General features: G+C 39.2%; 1 protein-coding gene across 1 annotated transcript; it reads right to left on the bottom strand.

The window, feature by feature from the left end:
* Positions 1-12,372: 12,372 nt before the first annotated feature.
* Positions 12,373-14,223, bottom strand: LOC133754688 (MLV-related proviral Env polyprotein-like). The gene has a single exon (XM_062185119.1). The coding sequence runs from the start codon at positions 14,221-14,223 to the stop codon at positions 12,373-12,375; it is 1,851 nt and encodes a 616-aa protein (XP_062041103.1).
* Between the last annotated feature and the right edge of the window lie 203 nt (positions 14,224-14,426).

Below are 14,426 nucleotides of genomic sequence, written 5' to 3' on the forward strand. Positions count from 1 at the left end.
TGCCGCAGTTCCTCTAGCTTTCTCCCTAGAATATAGGAATGTGTAGAGCTGGTGTCTCCATGTGGAACCAATTAGTGTATCTAAGCTCAAAATTAAACGTTCCCTGATAAAAAACATTCAGAACAATAAATTCCGTTGATAATATCCGGAAAACACAAACACAGAGGCTGTAGCAATATCTGGGATTGAGTTAGCCAAAACACAACCGGATATTTCTGGTTTCATCCGGTCCTTGCCCGGAGAAATTTCTGTGGAATTCGTATGCAATGGACCGGGAAAATCACAGTACAACTGGTTTAGCAGAAAAGCAAAGTCTTCTCGTTAGCCAAGTGCATAAAATGTCATCTAACAAACAGAAATATCACGTTTGTTTGCCGCAGGTCCTCTAGCTTTCTCCCTAGAAAATACGAAAGTGTTTAGCTGGTGTCTCCATGTGGAAACAATTAGTGATTCCCAGCACAAAATTAAATGTTCCCTGATAAAAAACATTCAAAACAATAAAGTCTGTGGATAATATCAGGAAAACAAAAACACAGAGGCTGTAGCAATATCTGGGATTGAGTTAACCAAAACACAACCGGATATTTCTGGTTTCATCCAGTCATATCTGGACAAAGTGGTGTGGAATTTGCATGCAATGGACCGAGAAAATCACAGTTAAAATGCTTTTGGAGAAAAGCAAAGTCTTTTTGTAAGGCAAGTGCATAAAATGTCATGGATACAAACAGAAATATCAAGCTTATTTGTCACAGTTCCTCTAGCTTTCTCCCTAGAAATTACAAATATGTAGAGCTGGTGTCTCCATGTGGAACCAATTAGTGTATCTAAGCTCAAAATAAAAAGTTCCCCAATAAAAAACATTCTAAAGAATAAAGTCCGTTGATAATATCAGGAATACACAAACACAGACTGTAGCAATAACTGGGATTGAGTTAGCCAAAACACAACCGGATATTTCCAGTTAGATCCAGTCATATCCGGACAAACTGGTGTGGAATTCGTACGCAATGGACCGGGAAAATCACAGTACAACTGGTTTAGCAGAAAAGCAAAGTCTTCTCGTTAGGCAAGTGCATAAAATGTCATCGATACAAACAGAAATATCACGTTTGTTTGCCGCAGTTCCTCTAGCTTTCTCCCTAGAAAATACGAATGTGTAGAGCTGGTGTCCCCATGATGAACTAATAAGTGTTTCAATGGTAGAAAATTAAATGTTCCCTGATAAAATCATTCAACACAATAAAGTCCATCGATAATATCCAGAAAACACAAACACAGAGGCTTTCACAATATTTCGGATTGAGTTAGCCAAAACACAACTGGATATTTCTGGTTTCATCCAGGCATATCCAGAGAAAGTGGTGTGGAATTCTTATGCAATTGACCAAGAAAATCACAGTACAAATGGTTTTGGAGAAAAGCAAAGTCTTTTCGTTAGGCAAGTGCATAAAATGTCATCGATACAAACAGACATATCATGTTTGTTTGCCGCAGTCTCTCTAGCTTTTTCCCCAGAAAATACGAATGTGTAGAGCTGGTGTCTCCATGTGCAAACAATTAGTGTTTCTATGGTACAAAATTAAATGTTCCCTGATAAAAACATTCAAAACAATAAAATGCTTTGATAATATCCAGAAAAGAGAAACACAGAGGCTTTTATGATATTTCGGATAGAGTTAGCCAAAACACAACGGGATATTTCTGGTTTCATCCAGTCATATCTGGACAAAGTGTTCTGGAACTTGTATGCAATGGACCGATAAAATCACAGTTAAAATGGTTTTGTTGAAAAGCAAAGTCTTTTCGTTAGGCAAGTGCATAAAATGTCATCGATACAAACAGAAATGTCATGTTTGTTTGCCGCAGTCTCTCTACCTTTCTCCCCAGAAAATACGAATGTGTAGAGCTGGTGTCTCCATGTGGAACCAATTAGTGTATCTAAGCTCAAAATATAAAGTTCCCCAATAAAAAAACATTCAAAAGAATAAAGTCCGTTGATAATATCAGGAATACACAAACACAGACTGTAGCAATAACTGGGATTGAGTTAGCCAAAACACAACCGGATATTTCCAGTTTGATCCAGTCATATCCGGACAAACTGGTGTGGAATTCGTACGCAATGGACCGGGAAAATCACAGTACAACTGGTTTAGCAGAAAAGCAAAGTCTTCTCGTTAGGCAAGTGCATAAAATGTCATCGATACAAACAGAAATATCACGTTTGTTTGCCGCAGTTCCTCTAGCTTTCTCCCTAGAAAATACGAATGTGTAGAGCTGGTGTCCCCATGATGAACTAATAAGTGTTTCAATGGTAGAAAATTAAATGTTCCCTGATAAAATCATTCAACACAATAAAGTCCATCGATAATATCCAGAAAACACAAACACAGAGGCTTTCACAATATTTCGGATTGAGTTAGCCAAAACACAACTGGATATTTCTGGTTTCATCCAGGCATATCCAGAGAAAGTGGTGTGGAATTCTTATGCAATGGACCAAGAAAATCACAGTACAAATGGTTTTGGAGAAAAGCAAAGTCTTTTCGTTAGGCAAGTGCATAAAATGTCATCGATACAAACAGACATATCATGTTTGTTTGCCGCAGTCTCTCTAGCTTTCTCCCCAGAATATATGAATGTGTAGAGCTGGTGTCTCCATGTGCAAACAATTAGTGTTTCTATGGTACAAAATTAAATGTTCCCTGATAAAAACATTCAAAACAATAAAATGCTTTGATAATATCCAGAAAAGAGAAACACAGAGGCTTTTATGATATTTCGGATAGAGTTAGCCAAAACACAACGGGATATTTCTGGTTTCATCCAGTCATATCTGGACAAAGTGTTCTGGAACTTGTATGCAATGGACCGATAAAATCACAGTTAAAATGGTTTTGTTGAAAAGCAAAGTCTTTTCGTTAGGCAAGTGCATAAAATGTCATCGATACAAACAGAAATGTCATGTTTGTTTGCCGCAGTCTCTCTACCTTTCTCCCCAGAAAATACGAATGTGTAGAGCTGGTGTCTCCATGTGGAACCAATTAGTGTATCTAAGCTCAAAATATAAAGTTCCCCAATAAAAAAACATTCAAAAGAATAAAGTCCGTTGATAATATCAGGAATACACAAACACAGACTGTAGCAATAACTGGGATTGAGTTAGCCAAAACACAACCGGATATTTCCAGTTAGATCCAGTCATATCCGGACAAACTGGTGTGGAATTCGTACGCATTGGACCGGGAAAATCACAGTACAAATGGTTTAGCAGAAAAGCAGAGTCTTCTCGTTAGGCAAGTGCATAAAATGTCATCGATACAAACAGAAATATCAGGTTTGTTTGCTGCAGTTCCTCTAGCTTTCTCCCTAGAAAATATGAATGTGTAGAGCTGGTGTCCCCATGATGAACCAATTAGTGTTTCAATGGTAGAAAATTAAATGTTCCCTGATAAAATCATTCAACACAATAAAGTCCATCGATAATATCCAGAAAACACAAACACAGAGGCTTTCACAATATTTCGGATTGAGTTAGCCAAAACACAACTGGATATTTCTGGTTTCATCCAGGCATATCCAGAGAAAGTGGTGTGGAATTCTTATGCAATGGACCAAGAAAATCACAGCAAAAATGGTTTTGGAGAAAAGCAGTCTTTTCGTTAGGCAAGTGCATAAAATGTCATCGATACAAACAGACATATCATGTTAGTTTGCCGCAGTTCCTCTAGCTTTCTCCCTAGAATATAGGAATGTGTAGAGCTGGTGTCTCCATGTGGAACCAATTAGTGTATCTAAGCTCAAAATTAAACGTTCCCTGATAAAAAACATTCAGAACAATAAATTCCGTTGATAATATCCGGAAAACACAAACACAGAGGCTGTAGCAATATCTGGGATTGAGTTAGCCAAAACACAACCGGATATTTCTGGTTTCATCCGGTCCTTGCCCGGAGAAATTTCTGTGGAATTCGTATGCAATGGACCGGGAAAATCACAGTACAACTGGTTTAGCAGAAAAGCAAAGTCTTCTCGTTAGCCAAGTGCATAAAATGTCATCTAACAAACAGAAATATCACGTTTGTTTGCCGCAGGTCCTCTAGCTTTCTCCCTAGAAAATACGAAAGTGTTTAGCTGGTGTCTCCATGTGGAAACAATTAGTGATTCCCAGCACAAAATTAAATGTTCCCTGATAAAAAACATTCAAAACAATAAAGTCTGTGGATAATATCAGGAAAACAAAAACACAGAGGCTGTAGCAATATCTGGGATTGAGTTAACCAAAACACAACCGGATATTTCTGGTTTCATCCAGTCATATCTGGACAAAGTGGTGTGGAATTTGCATGCAATGGACCGAGAAAATCACAGTTAAAATGCTTTTGGAGAAAAGCAAAGTCTTTTTGTAAGGCAAGTGCATAAAATGTCATGGATACAAACAGAAATATCAAGCTTATTTGTCACAGTTCCTCTAGCTTTCTCCCTAGAAATTACAAATATGTAGAGCTGGTGTCTCCATGTGGAACCAATTAGTGTATCTAAGCTCAAAATAAAAAGTTCCCCAATAAAAAACATTCTAAAGAATAAAGTCCGTTGATAATATCAGGAATACACAAACACAGACTGTAGCAATAACTGGGATTGAGTTAGCCAAAACACAACCGGATATTTCCAGTTAGATCCAGTCATATCCGGACAAACTGGTGTGGAATTCGTACGCAATGGACCGGGAAAATCACAGTACAACTGGTTTAGCAGAAAAGCAAAGTCTTCTCGTTAGGCAAGTGCATAAAATGTCATCGATACAAACAGAAATATCACGTTTGTTTGCCGCAGTTCCTCTAGCTTTCTCCCTAGAAAATACGAATGTGTAGAGCTGGTGTCCCCATGATGAACTAATAAGTGTTTCAATGGTAGAAAATTAAATGTTCCCTGATAAAATCATTCAACACAATAAAGTCCATCGATAATATCCAGAAAACACAAACACAGAGGCTTTCACAATATTTCGGATTGAGTTAGCCAAAACACAACTGGATATTTCTGGTTTCATCCAGGCATATCCAGAGAAAGTGGTGTGGAATTCTTATGCAATTGACCAAGAAAATCACAGTACAAATGGTTTTGGAGAAAAGCAAAGTCTTTTCGTTAGGCAAGTGCATAAAATGTCATCGATACAAACAGACATATCATGTTTGTTTGCCGCAGTCTCTCTAGCTTTTTCCCCAGAAAATACGAATGTGTAGAGCTGGTGTCTCCATGTGCAAACAATTAGTGTTTCTATGGTACAAAATTAAATGTTCCCTGATAAAAACATTCAAAACAATAAAATGCTTTGATAATATCCAGAAAAGAGAAACACAGAGGCTTTTATGATATTTCGGATAGAGTTAGCCAAAACACAACGGGATATTTCTGGTTTCATCCAGTCATATCTGGACAAAGTGTTCTGGAACTTGTATGCAATGGACCGATAAAATCACAGTTAAAATGGTTTTGTTGAAAAGCAAAGTCTTTTCGTTAGGCAAGTGCATAAAATGTCATCGATACAAACAGAAATGTCATGTTTGTTTGCCGCAGTCTCTCTACCTTTCTCCCCAGAAAATACGAATGTGTAGAGCTGGTGTCTCCATGTGGAACCAATTAGTGTATCTAAGCTCAAAATATAAAGTTCCCCAATAAAAAAACATTCAAAAGAATAAAGTCCGTTGATAATATCAGGAATACACAAACACAGACTGTAGCAATAACTGGGATTGAGTTAGCCAAAACACAACCGGATATTTCCAGTTAGATCCAGTCATATCCGGACAAACTGGTGTGGAATTCGTACGCATTGGACCGGGAAAATCACAGTACAAATGGTTTAGCAGAAAAGCAGAGTCTTCTCATTAGGCAAGTGCATAAAATGTCATCGATACAAACAGAAATATCAGGTTTGTTTGCTGCAGTTCCTCTAGCTTTCTCCCTAGAAAATATGAATGTGTAGAGCTGGTGTCCCCATGATGAACCAATTAGTGTTTCAATGGTAGAAAATTAAATGTTCCCTGATAAAATCATTCAACACAATAAAGTCCATCGATAATATCCAGAAAACACAAACACAGAGGCTTTCACAATATTTCGGATTGAGTTAGCCAAAACACAACTGGATATTTCTGGTTTCATCCAGGCATATCCAGAGAAAGTGGTGTGGAATTCTTATGCAATGGACCAAGAAAATCACAGCAAAAATGGTTTTGGAGAAAAGCAGTCTTTTCGTTAGGCAAGTGCATAAAATGTCATCGATACAAACAGACATATCATGTTAGTTTGCCGCAGTTCCTCTAGCTTTCTCCCTAGAATATAGGAATGTGTAGAGCTGGTGTCTCCATGTGGAACCAATTAGTGTATCTAAGCTCAAAATTAAACGTTCCCTGATAAAAAACATTCAGAACAATAAATTCCGTTGATAATATCCGGAAAACACAAACACAGAGGCTGTAGCAATATCTGGGATTGAGTTAGCCAAAACACAACCGGATATTTCTGGTTTCATCCGGTCCTTGCCCGGAGAAATTTCTGTGGAATTCGTATGCAATGGACCGGGAAAATCACAGTACAACTGGTTTAGCAGAAAAGCAAAGTCTTCTCGTTAGCCAAGTGCATAAAATGTCATCTAACAAACAGAAATATCACGTTTGTTTGCCGCAGGTCCTCTAGCTTTCTCCCTAGAAAATACGAAAGTGTTTAGCTGGTGTCTCCATGTGGAAACAATTAGTGATTCCCAGCACAAAATTAAATGTTCCCTGATAAAAAACATTCAAAACAATAAAGTCTGTGGATAATATCAGGAAAACAAAAACACAGAGGCTGTAGCAATATCTGGGATTGAGTTAACCAAAACACAACCGGATATTTCTGGTTTCATCCAGTCATATCTGGACAAAGTGGTGTGGAATTTGCATGCAATGGACCGAGAAAATCACAGTTAAAATGGTTTTGGAGAAAAGCAAAGTCTTTTTGTAAGGCAAGTGCATAAAATGTCATCGATACAAACAGAAATATCAAGCTTATTTGTCACAGTTCCTCTAGCTTTCTCCCTAGAAATTACAAATATGTAGAGCTGGTGTCTCCATGTGGAACCAATTAGTGTATCTAAGTTCAAAATAAAAAGTTCCCCAATAAAAAACATTCTAAAGAATAAAGTCCGTTGATAATATCAGGAATACACAAACACAGACTGTAGCAATAACTGGGATTGAGTTAGCCAAAACACAACCGGATATTTCCAGTTTGATCCAGTCATATCCGGACAAACTGGTGTGGAATTCGTACGCAATGGACCGGGAAAATCACAGTACAACTGGTTTAGCAGAAAACCAAAGTCTTCTCGTTAGGCAAGTGCATAAAATGTCATCGATACAAACAGAAATATCACGTTTGTTTGCCGCAGTTCCTCTAGCTTTCTCCCTAGAAAATACGAATGTGTAGAGCTGGTGTCCCCATGATGAACCAATTAGTGTTTCAATGGTAGAAAATTAAATGTTCCCTGATAAAATCATTCAACACAATAAAGTCCATCGATAATATCCAGAAAACACAAACACAGAGGCTTTCACAATATTTCGGATTGAGTTAGCCAAAACACAACTGGATATTTCTGGTTTCATCCAGGCATATCCAGAGAAAGTGGTGTGGAATTCTTATGCAATGGACCAAGAAAATCACAGTACAAATGGTTTTGGAGAAAAGCAAAGTCTTTTCGTTAGGCAAGTGCATAAAATGTCATCGATACAAACAGACATATCATGTTAGTTTGCCGCAGTTCCTCTAGCTTTCTCCCTAGAATAAAGGAATGTGTAGAGCTGGTGTCTCCATGTGGAACCAATTAGTATATCTAAGCTCAAAATTAAACGTTCCCTGATAAAAAACATTCAGAACAATAAATTCCGTTGATAATATCCGGAAAACACAAACACAGAGGCTGTAGCAATATCTGGGATTGAGTTAGCCAAAACACAACCGGATATTTCTGGTTTCATCTGCTCCTTGCCCGGAGAAATTTCTGTGGAATTCATATGCAATGGACCGGGAAAATCACAGTACAACTGGTTTAGCAGAAAAGCAGAGTCTTCTCGTTAGGCAAGTGCATAAAATGTCATCTATACAAACAGAAATATCAGGTTTGTTTGCTGCAGTTCCTCTAGCTTTCTCCCTAGAAAATACGAAAGTGTTTAGCTGGTGTCTCCATGTGGAAACAATTAGTGATTCCCAGCACAAAATTAAATGTTCCCTGATAAAAAACATTCAAAACAATAAAGTCTGTGGATAATATCAGGAAAACAAAAACACAGAGGCTGTAGCAATATCTGGGATTGAGTTAACCAAAACACAACCGGATATTTCTGGTTTCATCCAGTCATATCCGGATAAAGTGTTGTGGAACTTGTATGCAATGGACCGATAAAATCACAGTACAAATGGTTTTGGAGAAAAGCAAAGTCTTTTCGTTAGGAAAGTGCATAAAATGTCATCGATACAAACAGAAATATCATGTTTGTTTGCCGCAGTCTCTCTAGCTTTCTCCCCAGAAAATACGAATGTGTAGAGTTGGTGTCTCCATGTGCAAACAATTAGTGTTTCCACGGTACAAAATTAAATGTTCCCTGATAAAAACATTCAAAACAATAAAATGATTTGATAATATCCAGAAAAGAGAAACACAGAGGCTTTTATGATATTTCGGATAGAGTTAGCCAAAACACAACCGGATATTTCTGGTTTCATCCAGTCATATCTGGACAAAATGGTGTGGAATTTGTATGCAATGGACCGAGAAAATCACAGTTAAAATGGTTTTGGAGAAAAGCAAAGTCTTTTCGTTAGGCAAGTGCATAAAATGTCATGGATACAAACAGAAATATCAAGCTTATTTGTCACAGTTCCTCTAGCTTTCTCCCTAGAAATTACAAATATGTAGAGCTGGTGTCTCCATGTGGAACCAATTAGTGTATCTAAGCTCAAAATAAAAAGTTCCCCAATAAAAAACATTCTAAAGAATAAAGTCCGTTGATAATATCAGGAATACACAAACACAGACTGTAGCAATAACTGGGATTGAGTTAGCCAAAACACAACCGGATATTTCCAGTTAGATCCAGTCATATCCGGACAAACTGGTGTGGAATTCGTACGCAATGGTCCGGGAAAATCACAGTATAACTGGTTTAGCAGAAAAGCAAAGTCTTCTCGTTAGGCAAGTGCATAAAATGTCATCGATACAAACAGAAATATCACGTTTGTTTGCCACAGTTCCTCTAGCTTTCTACCTAGAAAATACGAATGTGTAGAGCTGGTGTCCCCATGATGAACCAATTAGTGTTTCAATGGTAGAAAATTAGATGTTCCCTGATAAAATCATTCAACACAATAAAGTCCATCGATAATATCCAGAAAACACAAACACAGAGGCTTTCACAATATTTCGGATTGAGTTAGCCAAAACACAACTGGATATTTCTGGTTTCATCCAGGCATATCCAGAGAAAGTGGTGTGGAATTCTTATGCAATGGACCACGAAAATCACAGTAAAAATGGTTTTGGAGAAAAGCAAAGTCTTTTCGTTAGGCAAGTGCATAAAATGTCATCGATACAAACAGACATATCATGTTAGTTTGCCGCAGTTCCTCTAGCTTTCTCCCTAGAATAAAGGAATGTGTAGAGCTGGTGTCTCCATGTGGAACCAATTAGTGTACCTAAGCTCAAAATTAAACGTTCCCTGATAAACAACATTCAGAACAATAAATTCCGTTGATAATATCCGGAAAACACAAACACAGAGGCTGTAGCAATATCTGGGATTGAGTTAGCCAAAACACAACCGGATATTTCTGGTTTCATCCGGTCCTTGCCCAGAGAAATTTCTGTGGAATTCGTATGCAATGGACCAGGAAAATCACAGTACAACTGGTTTAGCAGAAAAGCAAAGTCTTCTCGTTAGCCAAGTGCATAAAATGTCATCTAACAAACAGAAATATCACGTTTGTTTGCCGCAGTTCCTCTAGCTTTCTCCCTAGAAAATACAAAAGTGTTTAGCTGGTGTCTCCATGTGGAAACAATTAGTGATTCCCAGCACAAAATTAAATGTTCCCTGATAAAAAACATTCAAAACAATAAAGTCTGTGGATAATATCAGGAAAACAAAAACACAGAGGCTGTAGCAATATCTGGGATTGAGTTAACCAAAACACAACCGGATATTTCTGGTTTCATCCAGGCATATCTGGACAAAGTGGTGTGGAACTTGTATGCAATGGACCGAGAAAATCACAGTAAATATGGTTTTGGAGAAAAGCAAAGTCTTTTCGTTAGGAAAGTGCATAAAATGTCATCGATACAAACAGAAATATCATGTTTGTTTGCCGCAGTCTCTCTAGCTTTCTCCCCAGAAAATACGAATGTGTAGAGCTGGTGTCTCCATGTGCAAACAATTAGTGTTTCTACGGTACAAAATTAAATGTTCCCTGATAAAAACATTCAAAACAATAAAATGCTTTGATAATATCCAGAAAAGAGAAACACAGAGGCTGCAGCAATATCTGGGATAGAGTTAGCCAAAACACAACCGGATATTTCTGGTTTCATCCAGTCATATCTGGACAAAGTGTTGTGGAACTTGTATGCAATGGACCGATAAAATCACAGTTAAAATGCTTTTGGAGAAAAGCAAAGTCTTTTCGTTAGGCAAGTGCATAAAATGTCATCGATACAAACAGAAATATCAAGATTATTTGTCACAGTTCTTCTAGCTTTCTCCCTAGAAAATACAAATATGTAGAGCTGGTGTCTCCATGTGGATCCAATTCGTGTATCTAAGCTCAAAATATAAAGTTCCCCAATAAAAAACATTCAAAAGAATAAAGTCCGTTGATAATATCAGGAATACACAAACACAGACTTTAGCAATAACTGGGATTGAGTTAGCCAAAACACAACCGGATATTTCCAGTTAGATCCAGTCATATCCGGACAAACTGGTGTGGAATTCGTACGCATTGGACCGGGAAAATCACAGTACAACTGGTTTAGCAGAAAAGCAAAGTCTTCTCGTTAGGCAAGTGCATAAAATGTCATCGATACAAACAGAAATATCACGTTTGTTTGCCGCAGTTCCTCTAGCTTTCTCCCTAGAAAATACGAATGTGTAGAGCTGGTGTCCCAATGATGAACCAATTAGTGTTTCAATGGTAGAAAATTAAATGTTCCCTGATAAAATCATTCAACACAATAAAGTCCATCGATAATATCCAGAAAACACAAACACAGAGGCTTTCACAATATTTCGGATTGAGTTAGCCAAAACACAACTGGATATTTCTGGTTTCATCCAGGCACATCCAGAGAAAGTGGTGTGGAATTCTTATGCAATGGACCAAGAAAATCACAGTAAAAATGGTTTTGGAGAAAAGCAAAGTCTTTTCGTTAGGCAAGTGCATAAAATGTCATCGATACAAACAGACATATCATGTTAGTTTGCCGCAGTTCCTCTAGCTTTCTCCCTAGAATAAAGGAATGTGTAGAGCTGGTGTCTCCATGTGGAACCAATTAGTGTATCTAAGCTCAAAATTAAACGTTCCCTGATAAAAAAACATTCAGAACAATAAATTCCGTTGATAATATCCGGAAAACACAAACACAGAGGCTGTAGCAATATCTGGGATTTTAAGACCCCTTAAGCAGGTGTCCCACAATCCGGACCCCCAGAAACACAGACTCCACTCCAATCGCTGCAAGAGCAAGAGGAAGTTTATTGCATTTGCAAATGGGCCGTCTCAACAACACAACAGCACCCTCTAGTGCAGTGCAGAGAGAACGGCCTCGATCATCAATTTCACAGAGTATTTAAGGCTTAAAACCACAACATTAGCATATTTCCACAGTGTTACAATTTCATTTGGTAACCTAAAGGATTACAAGGTAAAAGGGGGTTTCCAGGGTAAAAGTGAAGAAGTTACATGCTGTACGTGCCTTGTGGTTTTCATTTCTAGCTTGAGCAAGCAAGGGCAGGGGTCAATGTAGTGTGTAATAACTTGTAGTGTTGTAACAGGATATAAGTTGGGTACATTTTCTGTTAACTTTGGCTTTTATAGTTCCTAAAAACGGTTACAAAAACGGTTACATACTGCAAGTTCAGCTAAAGTTCAGCCATCTTATGAAAGCATTTTCATTTCTTGCAAAAATTGTTGCAAGCCCAGCCAATTAATACAGAAGCAGAACAATATGCAGTTAGCTCAAGCGACTCTATTTCAAACCTAACCTGCCTAATTCTTTCACTCCCTCCTCTTTTTCTTGGCAAATTTTAATCTTAAAATTTAAGGAATAGCTGCATCCTAAAATGTTTGTTCTATGTCTTCTCTTTTTAAACTTTGGTACTGCTGGGTCAGGACCAGGGCATGGGTGATAGACAGTCTACTGTTAATAAACTGAAGAAGCCTATTTATTATGCAGGGTCCAAAGGTTAAGATTAAAAGTAATATTATCAAGGGCCCTGTGATGGTGGAGATTAAGGTTGTTAACCAAGGGGATGAGTTAAACCAGCTCTGAAACCAGGACTGTCCTGCCTCAAAATGGCTCTGTCGTTGTTTTAGTCTCTCCCTTAATTTTGCCATGCTGTCTCTGACCACTCCAGTGTGATCCGCATAGAAACAACACTCTTCCTTTAGGGCTGCACAGAGTCCTCCTTCCTTTAAAAATACCAGGTCCAGCCCCCTTCTATTTTGTAATACTACCTCGGAGAGTGAAGTTAAGGACTTTTCCAAGGCACTGACAGATTCTTCTAAAGCTTGTAAATCTGAATGCATAGCTTGTTGTAACAGGTGAAACTGATTTGTCTTAGACAGGGCAGCGGCTCTGGTACCTATGCCTGCCCCAATGCCCCTGACTATGAGTTCTCCCAATATGAGGGCTAGGGTTATTGTTAGGGGTTCCCTAGGGAGCCGAAGATTTCCCTCATATTGTCGGTAGACTTCCTCAGGGTCATGTAATGTGACCCGAGGCCATACTTCAACCATGACGCACCATTCATGAGTTTGATTATGAGCTTGTCCTGCCAAGCAGGGGGTTAGGCCTGTATTGCATGCCCAAAATGTTCCATTTGGTCCTGTTAAATAATAGGTGCCTGGTTTGAGGGTCATAGTTTTATTACAGAGGCCCTGATATTGAGGGGGAATGGAGCCTACACAGAGTCCCTGCCCTGACACTTCTGGAAGAGTTAGGCGGTGGGATGGCAAATTGGTGCACTGGGGAGGGGCAATAGTATGGTTGGTCCAATTTCCAATGACAGCTACTCCCTCATAATAAGGGGGAGGTGAGGCTAGGCACAGCCAGCAATCCCGGGTCCTATCGGGGTCAGAGCCATTCAATGCTTGGAAGGCCCCATGTATTAGGTTGAGGAGCCTATGCCCCGTTCCGGGTAAGGAGGAATTTTCAGGGCCGGGCGGAGGAGGCGTTGCTACTACGTGCTTATTCGGGAAAACGGTTGTCGGGGAAGCCAGACTGGACTGACTGCTGGCAGGCGTCTGACTGGGCCGATTTCTGACAAGTACCTGCCCAAGAGATTTCCCCTTTGCAAAGTGTGGGGAGGTTGGGCTCCTCTGATCTGTTAATATTTTATTTGGTCCAACCGATACGGTTGCGACAGCAACCATCTGGTTCAAGGCGAATAGGGCAAAGGGGTCTCTGGCCGGTCTATACAAGTATATGTCCCATGACTTAGGCCCGACCCATTTGTCCTGTTTTCCCTTATCTGTGAAGCGAAGGATCTGGAGGTGACACCTACCCAACGTCCCATTTATACAAGTACTACAGTCCCTACCCCCACAGTTACTAAATATTATACCTGGAGCCGCCCCGATAGTAATCAGGTCCCATGAAGAGGAGGGTTTCCAGTGTGCACTTCCAGTGGTTTCACATCCCCATTTTTCACAGTATCCTACTTCGGGGCCCCCGCAACCAGGAAGGGATTTTCCATTCTTTCCCCCGGGACAGACATAGGTTCCTCCCTTCCCAACACATACATCGTCAGCATCAAAAAGTTGACAAAGGTCAAAATACAATTCAGGAAAATAATCACTAAGAACATTAAAACCAGAGGTGCTATTGACAATTGCTCCGGTTCTTAAATTAATAAGCTGCCAAGTAATATGATAAGGGATATGAGGACTTGAGTTTACTACAACCATGCTGAAAAAGAATACTAAGAGCAAAATAGTCTTATCTTGAGGGGGTTTTGAGTGCGTTGTAGTCTCCATTCCGGTGTCGGCTTGTCGGCAGGGCTGCCTGTCCCTTGACTCTGTTCAGTTGCTGCTTTCTTGACGTGCGACACGTGAATCCAGGCGGCGATTCCGTCCACCTTTACCGCCGTCGGTGTGGTCAGTAGTACTGT

Source organism: Lepus europaeus, unplaced genomic scaffold (assembly GCF_033115175.1).
Source record: "Lepus europaeus isolate LE1 unplaced genomic scaffold, mLepTim1.pri SCAFFOLD_28, whole genome shotgun sequence".
Lineage (NCBI taxonomy): Eukaryota > Metazoa > Chordata > Mammalia > Lagomorpha > Leporidae > Lepus > Lepus europaeus.

What these genes read in the sequence shown, in the direction of transcription:
- LOC133754688 (XM_062185119.1), bottom strand. Translation starts at nt 14,223, where the DNA reads ATGGTTGTAGTAAACTCAAGTCCTCATATCCCTTATCATATTACTTGG.